Source organism: Cucurbita moschata, unplaced genomic scaffold (assembly GCF_002738365.1).
Source record: "Cucurbita moschata cultivar Rifu unplaced genomic scaffold, Cmos_1.0 Cmo_Scf00019, whole genome shotgun sequence".
Classification (NCBI taxonomy): Eukaryota; Viridiplantae; Streptophyta; class Magnoliopsida; order Cucurbitales; family Cucurbitaceae; genus Cucurbita; species Cucurbita moschata.
This window is the reverse complement of record NW_019268535.1, coordinates 4,461,282-4,482,146: the sequence shown is the minus strand read 5'-3', so window position 1 is coordinate 4,482,146 and position 20,865 is coordinate 4,461,282. Positions and strand designations below refer to the sequence as shown.

The following is a 20,865-nucleotide window of genomic DNA, read 5'->3' as shown; positions in this document are numbered from 1 at the left end:
GACACTTGAAGTGCAGTGAGAGAGGCCCGATGAGGACAGTATGATACCTTGTGGGGGCCTTTACACAACATGCATTGCAAAGGTGTCGTCGGGTGGTTCTTTTGATGGTAATACCCTCGGGAAGTCCCCGCTTGATTGTTCTGAGGAGGTCTATCCGTCCACCCATTCGGTCTGTTGGGACTTCCATTTCGCTGGCCTGGTGGTCTGTATGGTTTGCCCCCATTGTTTGGGGCTGGTGTCGCTCTTCTTTGGGATCCTGCTTCGTTCCCACAGTCTACGAGTCTCTCGGCACAGGCCATTGCGGCAGCTAAGGTTTGGACCCTGTTCTCATGTATCTTTGTTTTGGCCCACGGCTGTAGACCATTTATAAAGAAGAACACCTTGTCCTTCTCTGCTGTGCCCCTGATATCCAGCATCAGGGTTGAGAACTGTCTGACGTAGTCCCGTATGTTTCCAGTGTGTTTCAGGGCTACTATTTTCTCCATTGCTATATGCCCTGCGTTTTCGGGGAGGAATTGTTCCCTCAACTCTCTCTTGAGGTCCTCCCATGAGTCGATGGTGCACAATCCATCCTCGATGTCTTGCACCTTCGTACGCCACCACAGTTTGGCGTCGTCTACGAGATACATCGCGGCTACAGTCACCTTCTTGTCGTCGGTACAAGCCGTTGTGGCTTTGAAGTACTGTTCGACGTCAAAGATGAAGTTCTCCAACTCTTTGGCGTCCCGATTCCCTTTGAAGGCTCTAGGGTCTGGGAACCTTAGTTTGTTGGATCCTGTATTAGTTTGTCCAGCCGCGACACCTTCCACGGCTTTCATGGTAATTTCAATTCGAGTGCTCATGGCGGCCATCCTTTCTTGGAGGTCGTCGACTGTTGATCTGAATTCATCAGCCAATCCATTGAACAAACTCATCATTGTGGTTTGTAGTACGTCGAACTCTTCGCCACGTCCCTCTTTGTGTGCGACAGAGCTATCCGGACTATCAGACGGTTTTAGGCTGCTCGTAGGAGCAACTCTTTCTTCGAGCGAGGTCACTCGAAACAATAGTTCTGCGATTGGCAACCCATCCAGGCGGTTGCCCATTGCGTCGACTTGGACGACTTTCTCACTCAGTTCGGTCACCCGTGTTTCCAGGAAACGGAGGGTGTCAGGGACTTCTTTGAGGAACAACATTTCCTCCTCTATTAGCGTAAGCCGGTCGGCTTGTGCTTTGGGTGTCGACTTTGTCGTCGACATGATCTCGGTCTATATGACGTTACGGAGCTAACAAAGCTCTGATACCACTTGACACAATCGCGCTTTCGAAGGCAGCGGACTAGCGATTGTGCGGCACTCACTTTCCAGCGACAAGTGAGTTGAGCCTATTTGTTCTGGCGTCGCCTACGGCCAAGCGACGTACGGTCAAGCCTCTAGCCTCGGTTTTAAAAGAAGGTTTTAGAAAACGAGGAGAGAGAGATTTGAGAAAGAGACGTTATATAAGCAAGCAAGAGAAAGATAACAACGGCTTAGCATATATAACCTTGGGTAGGGAGAAGTTGACGACTAGTCATATCCCCCTATAGTAGCCATTTTAGTTCTGGCAGGCGTAGACATGATATTTTTGAGGTGTCATACGCTTTAGAATTACAAAAGGAAAACACTAGAATGAAAAAACATGACAAGGGTTTGGCTTGTCATGGGCATGCGGCCATGGGCAACATGCCCTGGACAAGCATGACCGTGACACCCAGCCCTCAAGGCGGTAGATTGTGATATCCCACATTGGGGGAGAACGAAACGGCCCTGAAGGGATAGATTGTGATATCTCTGAGCCTTGAAGGGATATATTGTGATATCGCTAGGCCCTGAAAGGTAGAATGTATCTCACATTGGTTGAAAAGGATAACGAAATGACACTAAAGGGGTAAATTGTGATAAGAAGAAACACCCAACCTTTCCCTATCATATTAAAGCATTGTGGGATGCCCGAATAGGCTACTTGGGCTCCTTGGCTCCTTTCTATAGCATTATGTAAACCTTTACCTGCATTTTAAAGCCGTGATGGCAAGCATGAAAGGGAGAGCCCAAAAGAAAACTTTCTTCCCAACTACATCAATCTTTTTTATGGAATCTAAAAGGAAATTTTGATATTTAACCAACTATATCTATATATATATATATATATATTTTTTGAATCCTTACGGATTCTATCAAAAATGAAATCTTTGAATATATATATATAAAGATTTTATACTTTTCCTTTTAATTTGCCCTAAGTTTCTAATTATCATTTCATTCTTTCTCTACGTCTGCACGTATAAATTGAATACTCGTCTCATTTATTTATTTTATTTTATTTAATGCTAATAAAATATTTCTTTATTTTACCATATAAATTTATAAATAATTGTTGAAAAACTATTAAAGATATTTTTTAACTAAAAAAAATGTTTTCGAGTATTTTTAAAATAATTTACTATCGTTTTCCTCTAAAAACTATATTTCAATTTTTTATTAAGAGTAAGAATATTATTGAAATTTTTAAAATTTTAAATTAAATTTTTTTTTTTGATAAAGTACAAATATACCCCCTAATTTATTCCATTATTTAAGGAATTTTTCAACTATTAATTTAGGTTATTTTTTTATATTTGTTTTATTTATTTATTGATTTTTTTATATACTTATTAGAGTCGAGGTTAAAATAAGAATGTTTAATATATTATAGTGTTATAATTTTTTTTTAAGCAATACTACAGAGCAGTTGAATTATTATATCTATAAAAATAAAAATAATAAAAATTTTGTTTCCAGCCACACCCAAACTCATGAGTTGATTGTATTAAGGTTGATCTAAGTGAATAAACCATATCAATAAAAATTTTAAGTGAATAACGAGGAAAGGGTAGAAACCGCTCATTATCCATATATATGAACTCAAGAGGAGAATGTAAATAAAATAATAATAATAATAATAATAAATAAAAAATTCAAAAAAATAAGGTCATGAATATATGAATTAATAGTCCAAAACTTCTTTAAATACACTAATAAAATTATTTAAAATTACTCTAAAACTTTTTTTTAAAAATAATTTAACATCTATTTAAAAATTATCATATCTCAAATAAAATAGGAATAATAAAAATTAGTAGGTGAATGCATGCAGAAAATTAAATCGAAAGAGGTGAAATATGTCAGAACAAGTAGAAGAAGCAAAGGAAAAACTTGGAGAGGAGTGATGTAACAAATAAACCTTAATCACTCCCTTTTCAATTATTTTGTTGTTGTGTATAGAGGATACATATAAAGTATTTATAATCGAGAAAATACTAACTGGCTTTTTTAATTTCCTTTAACAATAGTTTGATTTTAGAGGATTTTGCAAACCAATTTAATTATGTATTTAACGGGATATATTCTATAATAGTAATAATGATTTCGAGAAAAGAAATAAGGGTTCATAGAAATTAAAAAAAATACTGTTTTAACTTAATTCACTGGGCATTAAATTTTTAATAAAAAAAATTTAAGTTTACTATTTGAATAGATATTATATATTTTCTATATTCTAGAATATAGAAAAATATATAATAAAATAAAAAATCCAGAAGTTTACGTCCCTAAGAATCTTTTTAATAAACCATTAAATTTGGTCCAAAATTTGACGACTACTGACCATCTTTCTAACTAAAATATTAAATTTTGTCGAAAATTTGACAACTACTACCAATTATCTTATAGTTGCTCCATAAGTTATAATTTATTCTACTAAGTCAACAAACAATTTCATAAGTTAGTAACTCATTCTGCTGAATCAAGTTTTTAGCTCACAGAAGTAAGGATACGAGGATAGTAAGTAAATGATGTAGAAAAACAGAAGAAAATGGATTTACAGACAAAGAAATGATACGAGAATACCCGTGGTAAGTAAATGAGAAAACAACCAGAAAATTGATTTGTAGAGGAGAAAGGATACAAAGGAGTAAGTAATAGAAAACCAAGAGAAAATGGATTTGCATAGAAGTAAGGATACGAGGATACCCGTAAGTAAATGATGCAGAAAACAAGAAGCTAGAAAATGAATTTGCAGAGAAGAAAGTATCTCTAGTAACTGTATGTATGATAACCCATCTTGGAAGGGGATGAGAGACTACATAAGTAACACGAGGAACTACTACTGTATGTACAATAACCTGCCTTGAGAGGAGACAAGAGACCACATAAGTAGATAACATATAGAATTGTTATTGGATGTATAATAACCTAACTTGAGACATGATGAGGGACAACACAGGTAGCTGATTGAAGACTGTAACGACCTTAAATTTCTACATACTCAGAGTTGCTACTAATGTCTTATGCTCATCTCTAATGCGAAAATATAACTCTTACATGAACATCATTTATAACTTAAACTTCGAAAAACGCTTAAAACAACTTTTTCTCTGGAAAACTCAGTCATGGTCTTACATATTTAAATACGAAATACTGAAATTTAGAGAATAAAAGCAATACAAATTAATTTAAATAAATGAGATGCATAACAACCTATTTTAACCTAAACATAGAAATTTAAATATGAATCTACTTGATACACGTGTCACAGTCTTTGCTCTCGATGCCGCCATCCTCCGTACAAGTGTACCTTGCTTGTACCTGAAAAATGATGTGGCAGACGGCCTAAATATTTCAAAGAATACTCAGTATGTGGCCCCACTATAGGGGGCTATGCAAATGCAAATACATTCAATTATGATTTAGGGACCTATCTTTAAGATCATAGGGGTGACATCCAGTCTCAGATAAATTGGATGTGTAGTACTTTCTTACACATGACTCACACGTGTGAGTGTGAATCCCCAGGGCGCTTGCACACCATCTGGATCCTCTAGTCAAGCTAATTTGTAGTGACATCCGAAGGTCAACGGAACCCCATAGTGTCATCCGCCTCATGAACACCCTCATCTGTGCGCATTCACACTCATCATCATACTGTGCGCGTCTGTACTCATCATCTCTAGGGGAAGAAGCCGTCTACTTATGAACATACAATATGCATGAGGTCCTTCTAAATCCATCATAATGTCTCTTTTGACACAACCCTCTAGTCTCATCCCTTTATTACTCTAGGTAACACATACTTGTGGATATTTATATTAATATCATTTTCATACTCTTAGAGTTGTGTTATATGTCGATCTAACAACGTGATGCAATATGACATTCATCATCATACAACATGCTCAATATGGAAAACATCATCATATGAAGGTAAACGTCACGCACTAATCATACTCATTATATTGTCATAAAGTGCATCAAGCATATCAAGTACGTCATTCATCAAAATATATATATACTGCACACATCATCAAGCATCATAACTCATACATCATCATGCACTTATACATCATCATTTACTAGTATATAGCATCATACGATACTGCTCATACGTCATCATATACTAACATACATCAGCATAACTCATACAATTTTTAACCTATCCTATAGTAAGGCCACTTACTTGGTTGACCTTAGCCAGAGTACTTCATAATTTAATTAATGTAAGCTCCCGTTCCTCGAGAGCTACTCCAAAGGTTGTCGGGATTCGTTTCCTATCGCACCGTTCGTCACCTTTTGTTAGTATTTTACATTTTAATTAATAATCCAACTAACAATGTGAAATACAGATCTAAAACGGTCTCAGTAAAAATTGAATAACATGTTTTCATTGTTTCTCAATTGTGTTGACTATGCAATTAATCGAATCATTTTCAAACCTACCATCTATTAACTTATTCTAATTTTCTCTTCTTTCCTAAAATCGTCTAATTTTCTTTTCTTTCCTCATATCTTCCTCTTTCCTTTATCTGTATTTTTTTTTTAATTCTAATTGAACCGTTTAATTCTATTCCCATATTTTCTATTTGCTTTATTACTTCTAAATATTTCTCTCCAGCTCTGTATTTTTTTTTCTCTTTTTTATTTGGTTTTCCAAATCTTGTATTTCTTTTATTCTTTTTTTTTTCTTTGATCGTTTTCCAAATCTTCTCCTCTATCTCCCTATTTCTTTCTTTTGTTTTTTTGTTTTTTTTTTAATTTTGTTTTCCAAATATTCCTTTTTTTCCTCGTTTGATTCCTTTTCCAAATCTTCCTCTCTTTCTTATCCATCTATTTCTTTTTTTTCTTTTGATTTTTTTTTGTTGAGAGTATTCAATCGACTCTTTTGCTATAATTCCATAGTTTATAATTTAGATCTAAATATGCAACAGATTAATATCATTAGATAAAACAATAAATAAATAAATATGACTATTGACCTTTTCAATTGACATCTCTTTTTCTCTTCTCACAAAATCTTTTCCCTTCCTAGAAAATCTTTTATTTTAGGGGGAGAGTGGTGTTTGGCAGAGACATGGGATTAGTTGTTATTATTATTTTTCTATTTTTTTATTTTTTTAAATTCAATCGTTACATTATATGTCCCCTAGAAAAACTTTCAGTAAAGTCTCAAACTCTTGTACTAACTCGAGGTATTTTTCTCTTTCTTCATCCTCACGCACCCCCGTGGCCTCCTCAGTATGGTGGCTCCGCCACAACACCAAAACGAACGCAATGTCTCTGGTTGCGTAGCGTTTTCACTTCTCAGGTTAAAATTCTATTGGTTTTCTTTGTAACTCAAATCTTCATTGAAATGGAGGGGCTTGTAGTCTATTATGTGTATAGGGCTCGTCATGTATTTACTCAACATCTACACGTGAACTACCTCGTGTACTTCTGAGAGGGAGGGAGGTAGGGCTAACTTATACGGTATGGACCAATTCGCTTGAGAATTTCGATAGGTCCAATGCATCTAGGACTTACTTGCCCTTACGTTCGAACCTCAAGACGCCTCTCATGGGTGCCACCTTTAAGAATACTAGGTCCCCTACCTCAAACTCTAAGTTTCTATGTCTTACATTATATAAGTTTTTTTTTTTTTGTCTACTTTGAGTGGTACGCATCCTCACTCAAATTTTCTGGACAGTCTCATTGGCCACTAGGACCAGCTCGGGTCCTACTAGCTCTCTCTCATCTACCTCTTCCCAACATAGCTGGGACCTGCACCATTTCCCATACAGGACCTCAAAAGGTGTCATTCCAATAGTGGCTCAAAGCGCAACTTCCCTTAAAGTCTAATACACAAGCGCGTAGCGTGTCCTCTAAGATTTGGTTTAGGCGCTTTGTTTGTCCATTTGTTTGGGGGTGGAAGGCGGTGCCAAAGTTGAGCCGAGTACCCAACACTTTTTGAAGTCCGCGCCAAAATGTTGACGTAAAGCGTGGATCTCAATCCGACACTATAGACACCGGAACTTCATGTAGTTTTACTATTTCATTCACAAACAGTTGCTCCCAGTTATCAACTGTATATGTGGCTTTCCTGGGTAAGAAGTGTGCCGACTTGGTCAACCTATCAACAATTACTCATAGCACTGTATAGCCTTTAAACGTTTTGGGTAATACTACTATGAAGTCCATTGCTATGTTTTTCCACTTCCACTCCGGTATGTTGAATATAAATAAATAAATTTGCTCTTATACCAATTTGTTGAAATTAAAAGCCGCTCCAATACCAACTTGTAGAAAATAGACGCTCGCTCTGAAACTAACTCGTTTAGATAACTCTCACGAAACTGTGAAGGAGGTGTCGAGAGGGGAGACAAACAAGGAGACAAAGAAATTCTCAAAACCCTATTCTATTACACTCTACCTTTAACTCTGTAACTCTAGCTCTACTTTTTACCATGGAAAACCTATTAATTTATAGGTTTTCTAAAATCTAAAATTTTCTCTCCCATAACCCATAAAATGATTGTTGCCCTTCATTTTTTTTTTGGCATTTTCCTTCTTTTCCACTCAAATTTCAAAAGCCTTACTAAAAATAAAGAAATTAAAAAATTATTATTTTTTTTTTTTTCTTTTCATTTAAGTTTATTCCCAACAAAACTCCACATAAACTTAAATGTTCTATTCAATGATTTCACATGCACGGTTTTCATCTTCTTGAGCTCAGTCGTGGTTTTTTCAATTTTTTCTCCTTTTCCTTGAGCGGCAAAATAAGGTTGTCCTTCTTTGATGAGACTTCATTTGGATCTTCTTGAGAACAGCCCATCTGAGACTCCAACTCTTCATTTCTCCCATTCTCAGCCACGCTTGACTCAGACATCATGGCTTCGTTCAGTTTACTCAATTGCCTTCGTAAGTCCACAGCGACTTTTACAGCTAGCATTCTTGTTTCCTCCAGTTTGGTTTTCTCATGAGTGAGTATCTCAATCGTGTGTCGTAAATTCACTGCCTCCTGTTGGACTTGATTCAGGTTTACGTTGAGTGAGTTTCTCTGTTGAGTCAGTATCTCTATATCTTTCTTCTCCCTCACTAGCTCGTCCACTAGACCCTCAATCTCCATGAACAGGCCTTTCTCTTTCTCCACACCTTTTTTAACTTTCTTCGTAAGATCGGAGATTATCTTCTCATTATTTTCCTTCTCCTATTTTAGACAGAAGGAACTCTTACTCAACTCAGCCATTTCTTTCTCTAACCTTTCAACTTTTGTTTCCAGCTCTTTCTTTTCTTTCTCAATTTTCATACTCTTTCTTCTTTCTTCCTTGAATTTCCTTTTCGGCCATTGGAGCTCTCTCTCTTTGAGCTCGGGCTCTTTGTTATTCGGTTGTTCATCTTTCTTTGATTTTCTCGTCTCCGATACCGTGATTTCAACAAATCCGTTGCGTATCACCTCATTTCTAACAGTTTCTACCACCTCAAGACTACCGCCATCATCTTTCGCAACGCCGTCTCCTTTTGTGTTTGGCTTTTCGTTTTGGGCCATCAAGAGAATGCCTCCATTTGTTGCGTCATCCAATGCCAGGTTGATGGTTTCTTCCACCTTTTCTTCTGCTCGACAATCTCTCGCATAGTGACCCATTCTGCCACAATTGTAACATCTATCCGAGTTACAATTATTTACATAGTGACCATATTTCTGACATTTAAAGCACTAGATGTTGAAATTGTATCCTTGACCGCGCCCTTGATTGCGTCCTCTTCCACGCCAATTCGCTTGGCTCGACAATCTCTTCTCCTGGTAGTTTTCTTCATAAGTGTTGCCTTGACCACCTCGACCATTCCCGCGGCTTCCATGATCTCTACCTTGAACATTTTATGAATAGAGTACTTTTCTATCCTTTAGTGATGCCTTTGTTTGAAGCGCTTGATCGAGTGTCTCCTCCTTCTTTTTCTTACGTTGCTCGTGTGCCTCGAGAGAACCGGCAAGCTCATCGACTATGAACTTCGTCATGTTCTTCGACTCTTCTATGACACATATGACATTCTCGAAGTTGTCTGTTAACGACCTCAAGATTTTCTCCACAACCCGTGTCTCGGGTAACATTTCTCCGTTTCGATTTAGCTGATTCGTCACGATCTGTACACGTGTAATATAGTCAGATACATTTTCTGACTCCTTCATCTTCATGCTCTCCAACTCGCCACATAGAGTCTGGAGACGCACCTGCTTGACTCGGTCGGTTCTTTTGAACACCTTTTCTAGAGTGTCTCATGTTTCTTTTGAAGTAATTGCCTTTGCAATCTTCTCAAAGCTCAACTCGTCAACAACCCGGAATAGCATGTATAATGCTGCCTTATCCTTTGACCGTAATTCTTTTTGCGTCTTGTTTTGCGCCGCCGTATAACCCGTGGTATCCTTCGGTTCATCGAAACCTTCTTCAACCACCTCCCATGCGTCTTGTGAACCGAGAAGAGCTTTCATTTGGATGCTCCAATTCTCGTAGTTCGTCTTCGTTAATCGTGGTAGCGGCATTTGTCCCATCATGTTTGCCATCGACTCTAATACCAATTTGTTGAAAATAAATTTGCTATGATACCAATTTGTTGAAATTAAAAGCCGCTCTGATACCAACTTGTAGAAAATAGACGCTCGCTCTGAAACTAACTCGTTTAGATAACTCTCACGAAACTGTGAAGGAGGTGTCGAGAGGGGACAAACAAGGAGACAAAGAAATTCTCAAAACCCTTTTCTATTACACTGTACTTTCAACTCTGTAACTCTTGCTCTACTTGCTCTGCTTTTTATAGTGGAACCTATTAATCTATAGGTTTCTAAAACCTAAAATTGGGTATCCCATCACCCACTCTCTAATAAAATGATTGTTAGCCCTTCATTTTTTTTGGCCTATACCTTCTCTTACTACTCAAATTTCAAAAGCCTTACTAAAAATAACTGAATTAAAAAACTACTTTTTTTTTTCATTTAAGTTTATTCCGAACTCGGTATACTTAGGGCTGTAACATCCCCGCTGTCTTTTGTTTAGGAGCTTTCACTTGTTGACAAACTAAGCACTTGCTCACAAACTCGGCCACGTCCCTCTTCATGCTCTTCTACCAGAAATGTTGTTTTAAATCTTGGCACATCTTAGAACCTCCTAGGTGCATGGCAAATGGCAAGTTGTGAGCTTCCGTTAGTATCTCAATTGCCAGGACACATAGGCTTCCCTAATACAATAGTCCTTCATCTGAGGACTTCAAGAATCCATCTACTGGACTTTCGTCTAGCTGGCTTAGGACTTTCTATAGGTTAGGATCCTCTCGTTGGGAGGTAATAATTCTTTACCTAAGCGTAGGTTGCACTGTGAGTTGGGCCAACTGTGCTATGACTCCCTCGGTCGCTACAACTATGCTGGCTCGCTCGAATTCTCTTTGAACCCTTACTTCCTTCGTAATGAGGGCCGATGAGTGGGCCGTCTTTTTACTCAAAGCGTTTGCGACCATGTTTGCTTTTTGAAGGTGGTACTGGATATCTACATCGTAGTCTTTCACCAATTCAAGTCACTTCTCTGTCTCATATTTAACTCTTTCTGGGTGAAGAAATATTTTAAACTCTTATGGTTGGTAAAACTTTGAGTTTTCTCTCCATACAGGAAGTGTCGCCAAATTTTTAGCGCAAACATTACAGCGGTCAACTCTAGGTTGTGGGTAGGGTAATTATTTTTGTATTCTTTTAGTTGACGGGACGCGTATGCAACAACTTTACTGTGTTGCATTAACACACATCCTAGTCCCTTCTTGGAAACATCACTATAGATTACGTACCCTTCTGAACTCTCGGGTATTGTGAGTACTAGGGTAGTTACCAATCTCTCTTTTAGGTTCTGGAAGCTTGCCTCACAAGCATCATTCTATATAAATGGTACCCCTTTTCTCGTTAACTGTGTCAAAGGGGAGACTATCCTACCGAAGTCCTACACGAACCTTCGATAGCATCCCGCTAGTCCCAAGAAACTCCATACTGATGTTATCTTAGTTGGGTGTTCCCACTTTGTGACCGCTTCGACCTTAGTGGGATCTACATATACTCTGTCCTTCGACACCACGTGTTCTAGGAAAGAGACTTGTCGTAATCAAACTTCGCACTTTGAGAACTTGACGTACAACTTGTTCTCTCTTAGGATGGCTAGGACTTTGCAATGGTGTTCCTGGTGTTCCATGTCTATTTTCGAGTACACTAGAATGTCATCAATGAGCACGATTACCAAAGTTTCTAAAAAGTCCTTGAACACTCGGTTCATTAACTTCATCAACACAGCTGGAGCATTGGTGAGGCCAAATGACATTACTATGAACTTGTAGTGATCGTACCTTATCTTAAATGCTATCTTTGATACGCCTTTTTCTTTTATTCTTTATTTAATGGTAACTTGACCGCAAATCTGTCTTAGAAAATACGGTTGCCTCTTTGAGTTGATCGAATAAGTCTCCTATTCTAGGCAGAGAGTATTTGTTCTTTATGGTTCTCTTATTTAGCTCTCTGTAATTGATGCACAGATGCATCGATCCATCTTTCTTATTAACAAACAATACTGGAGCACTCTAGGGGATACACTAGGTCGAATGAACCTTTTATCCAGTAAGTCTTGTAATTGCGCCTTGAGTTCCTTCAACTCTGTTGATGTCATGCGATAGGGTGCTTTGGAAATAGGCCCAGTTCCCGACTCGGGTTCGATGACGAAGTTGACTGCTCGTGAAGGGGGCATTCCAAGTAAGTCATCTAGAAATACATTCAGAAACTCGTTTACTATTGACACATTTTTTAGGGTCTTTTCATTTCCTCTTACGTCTACGACACATGTTAATATAGTCTGACCACCTTGTTGGACTAATCTCTTTGCTTTCATCATCGAGACTACCTTTGGGGTAACCCCGGTACTTGTGCCTTTAAATTTAAAGCTAGGTCTCATCGGTGATGAGAATATCACTTCTTTTTTGCGACAGTCTATACTAGCATGGTTTGCAGCTAGTCAATCCATACCTAGTATTACGTCGAAGTCGGTCATCTTTACTACTATTAGGTCTATGCTTAGAGTTTGGTCAGCCGCTATTGCTTGGTCATTCTTTACTCTATCCTTAGTTATTAGGTCTACCCTCGCAAGGGTGCTTGCCGACCATACATGCAATAAGGATTCTAATTCAAACCCTATCTCTGATCCTTCTCGAGGTGGGCTCTCTTCAGCCTCACCTTGTCCTCTACCTCTAATAGGAGGTCATCCCCTTCCTTGCTTTTACTCTTTCGCGTGGTCTAGGTAGCATGGTTCTAGAAACCAAGATAGCATTTCTTAAGTCTAAGGCTCATTACTTATGAATTTATGTTATACATCACATATACTAAGTTCACAACATATTGCAAACAAAATCACTCAGAATGCAACACATCACATCATACTCTTAAATAAATACGTGAAATATCACAACAATTTCAGTAATATTAACATAAAAATGCATGCAAGTTTGAAAATGTTTCTCTTTCCTTATCTTGTGCAAGGTACATAACGGTGACGGGACATCGACGTTGGGACCATGGAACGTGTCAAGCCTACATCGTAGGCTAGTCTACATAATCTAAAACTTAGAGCTTTGATACCAATTGTGACGATCCTAAATTTTCACATACTCAGAGTCGCTACTAACGTCTCATGCTCATCTCTAATGCGGAAATATAACTCTTACATGAACATCATTTATAACTTAAACTTCAAAAAAATGCTTAAAACAACTTCTTCTCTAGAAAACACAGTCATGGTCTTACGTGTTTAAATACGAAATACTGAAATTTAGAGAAAATAAAAAAAAATACAAAATAATTTCAAACAATGAAATGCATAACAACCTATATTAACCTAAACCTGGAAATTTAAATATGAATCTACCCTATGCACACCACAATCTCTACTCTCGATGTTGTCGTCCTCCGTATAAGTGCGCTTTGCCTGTACCTGAAAAATGATGTGGCACACAGCCTGAATATTTCAAAGAATACTTAGCAAGTAACCCCACTATAGAGATCATGCAAATGCAAACACATGCAATCATGATTTAGGGATCTATCTCTAACATCGTAGGGGTGACCTCTAGTCTCGGACAAATTGGATGTGTAGTACTTCCCTACACATGAATAATAAATGCGAGTGTGAATCCCCAGAGTGCTTGCACACCCCCTGGACTCTCTGGTCAAGCATCTGTAGTAACGTTCAAAGGTCAGTGGAACCCCATCGTGTCATGCGCCTTATGAACACCCTCATCTGTATGCATTTGCACTCGTGCACATTCGCACTCATCATCATATTGTGCGCGTTTGCACTCATCATCTGTAGGAGAAGTAGCCCTATGTTTATGAACATAATGCATGAGGTCCCACTAAATATATCATAATGTCTCTTCTGACACAACCATCTAGTCTCACCTCTTTGTTACTCTAGGTAACACATACTCGTGGATATTTATATTAATATCATTTTCATGCTTTTAGTGTTGTGTCCTATGTAGATCTAATGACGTGATGCAATATGGCACTCATCATCATATAGCACGCTCAATATGGAAAACATCATCATATTAAGGTAAACTTCACGCAATCATCATACTCATTATATTACCATAAAGTGCATCAAACGTACTTTCATCAAAATATATATATACTACGCACATCATCAAACATCATGACTCACACATCATCATAACTCATACATCATCATAACTCATACATCATCATACACTCATACATCATCATATACTAGTATACGACATCATACGATACAACTCATACATCATCATATTCTTACATACGGCTTTGTACGACACAGTTCGTACATCATCATAACTCATACAATTTTTAGCCTATCCTATAGTAAGACCACTTACTTGGTTGGTCTAGCCAGAGTACTCCCTAATTTAATTAACGTAAGCTCCCGTTCCTCGAGAACTACTCTAAAAGTTGTCGGGGTTCGCTTCCTATCGCACCGTTTGTCACCTTTTGTTAGTATTTCACATTTTAATTAATAATTCAACTAACAATGTGAAATACGACTCTAAAACGGTCTTAGTAAAACTCGAATAACATGTTTTCATTGTTTCTAAATTGTGTTGGGTAATAAAACTTATATAAAAATATATCAATATTATTTCATGCTCTTTGGATCATTTCAATCCAAATATTGTTTGTTATAATATTATTTTCACTAGATACAAATTATAATAATTTCTCCTATCTTCTATTTTCCTTCTCTCTATGTTGTACCACTTTGTTTCTCTCCTCTGTTATATTTAGTTCAGTTTACAATCACTCTTGTCAATTTAATTGATTATGATTTTCTTTTCTTTGCTAAAAATATATAAGGAATGAATCATCATTTTTTTTTAAATTCTTTTTTACCATACTTCACATTTTCAATCAAATTTGATTTTCTTTCCTTTCCTTAAAAGTGGCTATGCAATTAATCGACCCATTTACAATGGATTCTAATTTTATTTTCCTTCCTAAAATCTATTAACCAAAGTCATTTTCAATCAGTTCTAATTTTCTTTTCTTTCTTAAAATCTTCCTCTCTTTTTTTATGTGTATTTTTTTTTAATTTTAATTTTGTTCAGCATATACAATTTAATTTTATTCTTGTTGAAAAAGATTTAGTTGCTATTTTTATGTATTAGTTTCTGAATATCACATCCCTGATATGATCTTATGTTGGTATCAGATCATAGATATGATCTTAGGTCACATTCTTTGTTTTGACACGATACTATGCTTTCTGTTAGCATTTTATTTTTATCTTATGTTAAGCATTGTATTGGCTATAAATATCACATAATAAAGTACTGAATTTCCTTCATTCTCCAAACTTATCTTTATTAAATTTATCATTTGGTATCAGAGTCTTGTGTCTTTCAACTGCAGCTAAAGATGATTACTGAAGACATCTTTGTTCGACCAACAATACCAAAATTTGTTGGTCACTACGATCATTGGAGCATGTTAATGGAGAACTTTCTTCATTCTAGAGAATATTGACAAGTAGTTGAGTCTGGGATTTCTGCTGTGTAGCAGATGAAGCTGATTACTCAGATCAATAAAATAAAGAGGTAGTAGATCATAAATTGAAAGACCTAAGAGGTAAGAACCACCTTTTCCAGGCCATCGATCACTCAATTTGGAGACTATTTTGGATAAAGAAACTTCGAAAGGAATTTGGGATTCAATGAAGAAAAAATTCCAAAGAAATACAAGGGTTAAACGAGCACAACTACAAGTTATGCGCAAGGACTTTGAGACCCTTCATATGAAGGAAGGTGAGACTGTTTCTGATTTCTTTTCTCGTACTCTCACCATCGCTAATAAAATGTGTTTCCATGGTGAAAAGATGAGGGATGTCAGCATTATTGAAAAAATCCTGTGCTCCATGACTTCAAAGTTTGATTACGTGGCTTTCTCCATTGAAGAATCCAACGATTTGGACATTATGACAATTGATGAATTGCAAAGTAGTCTACTGGTTCATGAAAACGTATGCAAAGATATACTGTGGAAGAGCAAGCATTGAAGACCACTCTTGACAGCAATATAGGGAGAGCAAACTGTGGAGGTGGCACAATTCGAGGATGAGGACGAGGACGAGGACATGGGAGACCAGATTTTAACAAAACTCTTGTTGAGTGTTTTTATTGTCATGACCTTGGTCATTTTTAGTATGAATGTCCCAAGAAGATGAAGAGAAAAGAATCACAAGCTCATTTTGCTGAAACTTCTGAATCGCTGCTTCTCATGGCATATGTTGAAGAGATGGTAGAACAAAAGGAGGACTCAAAAGTTTACGTGGCACAACCTCCTACCTATGTGGCACCGTAGCAAAATGGAGTGGCAGAAAGAAAAAATTGCTTGGATGAGGAGGTTTATGTCGCACAACCTCCTGCTTATGTAATCAAAGGGAGATTTGGAGGATAGAAAAATTACATCAGGTAGAGGATTAGCAAAGATGCAGTCAGATTTCACAGCGGTGGACCTCCGAATTTGCAGAATCTGGACTCAAAGAAGAAGATGATGATGAATCATCGCCTTCAGGAGTTAGAGAAACAACTTCTTGAAGATAACGACGATGATGATGGAAGTGATGTTGCATCTGTGATTACGAGTTCGACTAGCACTTGGTGTGAGACGATGTATAATCTAATTAGTTTGACAGCGTCGCCAAATCAGAAGCCAGTTTTGGCTTCGTTGACTACCACTGCTTCGTCTTCTTGTTCTTCGTCTACGTCGTCCTCTGTGGCTTCTTCACCTTCTGATTTTTGGAAACAGTCTGTAATCGAGGCTGCGGCAGCGATTTCTGAGGGAAAATTGGAGGTTGTGGATAAGATTCTTACGCCGGTGGTTAAGATTTCGAATGCGAGAGGTAGTTTTGTGCAGAGATTGGCAGTGTGTGGATATGATTTTCGCTTTGAAATCGTTGGTAAATCCAGCGAAATTTCCTCCTCCTATGGCGGAGATTTCTAAGACGAGCACTCGGGGGCGACTTAGTCGCTTTACGATGTTTCTCCTTGTTTTAAGCTTGCTTTCATGGTGGCAAATCTCGCGATTCTTGAGGCGATAGAGGAAGAGGATTGGAAATTGTATGTTGTGGATTTCGATATTGTGAAGGGAGGTCAGTATATGAATCTAATCCACCTTCTCTCAGGTCAACAGAAAGGGAAGGTCGTCGTGAAATTGACAGCGGTTGTGGCAGAGAACGGCGTAGACGAGAGGTAGAAACAGGTTGGCGAGTCACTAAGTCAACTGGCGAAAGAACTCGGCATTGGGTTCAAATTCAACATGGTGAAACAAGAACTGGAGGAGCTATTGCGCGAGTCACTCGAATGCTACAAAGACGAATCATTAGCATTGAATTTCGCTTTTAAGTTGTATCAAATATCGGATGAGAGCATGTCAACGAAGAATCCCTGGGACGAGAGCGTGTCAGGTTATTCATTTATAATGGGGCTTATTGAAACAATGGCAAAAACAAATTCTTTTCTTTAAAATTTCTTTAGGATATCACATGGGTTTTGCTTTGCGGAAGAACTTGCCTCATTGGCTCTTCTTAGGCAAGGTGAGAGTGTTTGCTTAATCGGCACGTAAATATGGTGTGTAAAAGTTCTCTATTTATAGTCAAATAAATTAGAAGGATATAAAATAATAAGAAATTGAAAGAACAATACATGTAAAGATACCTATGGTAAAAGACAAATATTTATATTTGTCCTTTACACCCCCCACAAGCTGAGCGTCGGATTTGAACGAACGTGAAGCTTGGATTTGAAAAATTCAAAGAGAGGTCGAGAAACACTTTTCGAGAAGATGTCAACAACTTGGTTTGGAGGAGGCGTAAAGAAACACTTTCTTGCCCATCGAAAACTGTAGAGGGATCGTCGCTTAGTGGTGATTTTGCCTTGGCTTCGCCAAAAATATGTCTAACCCATGAAGAGGGACCGTCGCTCAGCGACGATGCTGCCTTGGCTCCAACGAGAATATGTCTAACCCATGAAGAGGGATCGTCGCTCAGCGACGATATTGTCTTGGCTCCGATGATAATATTTCTAACCCAAGAGATAGAAGGGGGAATCCTAGAGCAAGGGACAAAGACAATGTTGAAGCCGAAAGAGTTGCCATAGTGGGGGAAGAAGCCAATTTTGGCGAGAAGGGAGGCGGCAACTTGGTTGGCAAAGGCCAGTGCGACACTCAGATTTTGAAGGTAAATCTTTGTAGAAGGTCGATAGCCTTCTCGAGGTTCTGTATATTTTCGTTGAGAATGCTGATGAGGATCATGAGGTTAGGGTTTTTGTGAACGTTGAAGGGAAGATTGTGAAGAAAATAAAAGAGGCTATATTGGTTAAGGGAAAACCGATTGGGTTGGAAAAGATGAGGTTGTATGTACAGAGTATGGTGAAAGGTGATTTGGAGGTCAATAAGGTGAAGCCGAAGAGTAATCAATCAGCTCCGTCTGCAGTAGCCATGGCAACTACTTCTGTAGCATCAAAGCCAGTAGTGGTGGTGGAGAAGAATAGTAGAGGATTCAGAAACCATTGAAAAGACAATATCAAGGTTGCTAAATTGAAAAGGCTCTGATACCATGAGAATGTTTACTTAATCCACCACACCTAAATGATGTGTGAAAGTTCTCTATTTATAATAAAATAAATTACAAGAATATGGAAATAGTAATAAATGGAAAGAATAATATATAGAAAGATACTTATGGTAATAAGGCAAATATCTAAGTATTTGTGTTTAATAAAATATCAAATAATGATATATATGGTCAACTATAATTTAATATTAAATATCCTTAATACAGGGGATGAAAGATAAAACAACCGATGGGGTTTATGATTGGAATGTTACTGTGCCTCAATTTGTTATCTCGGTGTTCAGTCTGTGTTACTTTCTCTTTAACTCTTGGCCTTGAACTGCTGCCACCTCATAAAATGACTGCAATATCAGTCAAGGAATAGTAGATGATGCGTTGGAGGAACAATCTCACAAATCTAAGTTCAAGAGTTGTTTCATGGTCTTCAAAGAAGCAAAACGTAGTCACACTCTCCATGACTGAAGCTAAATTCATTGTTGCTGTAGCTTGTGCTTGTCAAGCCATATGGTTAAGAAGGATGCTAGAAAAACTCGATCATATCCGAGTTGGAGTTACAACGGTGTACTGTGATAATAGTTCCATTATTAAGCTGACCGAAAATCCTGTCTTGCATGGTCGAAGCAAACACCTATGATGATCGTTTCTACTTCCCCTGTGATTTAAGTAAAGATGGAACTGTGATGTTACAACATTGTCATACTAAAGAGCAACGGACTGATATCGAGATAGATATAATTTTATGCCAAATTCTTTGTTTTAACATGATATTGATTTTATTTTTAACTTTAACCATTGTACTCCTATAAATATCAATTCTTTCACATAATCATAATAAATGACTTATTTTCCTTCCTTCTACAAATTTATCTTTATTAAATTTATCAATTCCTATATTTTCTATTGCCTTATTACTTCTAAATCTTCCTCTTGAGAACTGAACCGTCACAAAGGGTTGTCGACTCGGGTCGTTAGTGTCAATTTTTTATTCTTTTCTTTCGGGTTGTCATTATTTTCTTTTGGTTTCTCACATCTAAATAACTAGAACAATACCTATGGTGTATTTCTACCGACATTGCATAATTTTAAGCTTTTAAAAGTAGTCGGAGAATAAATAAATAATAATAATTATAAAAGTAAGAAAAATAATAACTCAATTTCTTTCATTTAACTCAATTAATTGTGCAAAATATGGAGAGCATAAAAAAAATCCTATAATTATAACCTATCTATTATTGATGTATTTTCATTCTACTTTTTCTAAGTTAATTGGCCGGGGAAATTTGTCAAACAAAACGAAAAAAATAAATAAATAAATAAAAGGATTTGACTCATCAAGCGCGTACCACCAGACACCGCTCCAATTTAATGATCCGACATATAAGATGTACCGGAGGGCCAACAAATTGTGCACAAGTATTATACCAAAACAGAAAACCCGGCACCGCTCCAATTTAATGATCCAACATATAAGATGTACTGGAGGCCCAGCAAATTGTGCACCAGCCGGGTAGGGTACTATTCTACCACTAGACCACTAGTGCTTTTGAAAGGCATAATGACATCATTTATAGATTGATTGCAACTTTTTAAAATATTTAGATGGTAATTAGAGATGTCTATGGTGTGGGTTGGGGATGGAGAACGTTGGTAACAACCGGTAAAAAATGGAGAGGAAACAGAGATAAAAATTAGGAAAGTAACAGTCTCCAATGAAACTAAAAAGGACAGTTTGATACTATTGAGCTAGGTGTGAGGCCGATTAGAGATGCGTGACTTGTGAAAGAATTTGGTTGGATTACCCTATGTAGTGGTTCCATCACGTGGGAGGATGTTGATCATGCGAGTATTTAATGGAGTTAACACGTTCAAGGGTTAACGCCCTGACCTTGAGCGACTACATGACTTGTGGGATGGGTTCGCTAGCTACCTCCCATGGATGACGAACAAGCTAACACTCACCATGGTGTCCCCCACCTGTTAGAGAGTGTTCGTTGAGGTAGAGCCTCAACACCGGATACCGATTACTATTGTGTAGGCTAAGCTAGCTACCCAAGTCTGTACATAACAAGAGCAATACACATAGAGCCTAAAGTAAAACCCGTGGTCACTTGTTAGGTCATGAATGCAATTAGAGCCTATAAGTAGGTTTCTTACTTTATATTTATATACACACCGCTTTCCTTTTTTTTTCCAAGTGTTCACATGCTACCGATCAAAGTGGAGGAGTGCACGAGAGCTGCATGGTCACAGGGGGTCGTTTCAGAGCGTTAATCTATTAATATTTGACTATTTTCTATTTCGTTTTGAAATTGTATCTTGAACTTTTTTTTTTTTTTTTTTTTTTTTTTTTTTTTTTTTTTTTTTTTTTTTTTTTTTTTTTTTTT

At 37.4% G+C, this 20,865-nt stretch overlaps 1 protein-coding gene and 1 pseudogene across 1 annotated transcript; one reads left to right on the top strand and one right to left on the bottom strand.

Moving 5' to 3' along the window:
• Positions 1 to 8,019: 8,019 nt before the first annotated feature.
• Positions 8,020 to 9,861, bottom strand: LOC111456728. Its single transcript, XM_023098694.1, has 5 exons — positions 9,601 to 9,861; positions 9,217 to 9,444; positions 8,989 to 9,170; positions 8,758 to 8,947; positions 8,020 to 8,511 (listed from the first exon to the last, which is right to left on the bottom strand). Exons 1-5 carry the CDS (start codon positions 9,859 to 9,861, stop codon positions 8,020 to 8,022), a joined length of 1,353 nt encoding a protein of 450 aa, XP_022954462.1.
• Positions 9,862 to 15,616: 5,755 nt separating this feature from the next.
• On the top strand, positions 15,617 to 18,420 carry LOC111456727 (annotated as a pseudogene).
• Positions 18,421 to 20,865: the final 2,445 nt, after the last annotated feature.

What these genes read in the sequence shown, in the direction of transcription:
- LOC111456728 (XM_023098694.1), bottom strand. Translation starts at nt 9,861, where the DNA reads ATGGCAAACATGATGGGACAAATGCCGCTACCACGATTAACGAAGACG. An exon ending in GCTTTGAGAAGATTGCAAAG is followed by an intron (nt 9,445 to 9,600) that starts GCAATTACTTCA and finishes ACACGTGTACAG; the next exon opens with ATCGTGACGAATCAGCTAAA. An exon ending in TAGAAACTGTTAGAAATGAG is followed by an intron (nt 8,512 to 8,757) that starts GTGATACGCAAC and finishes TGTCTAAAATAG; the next exon opens with GAGAAGGAAAATAATGAGAA.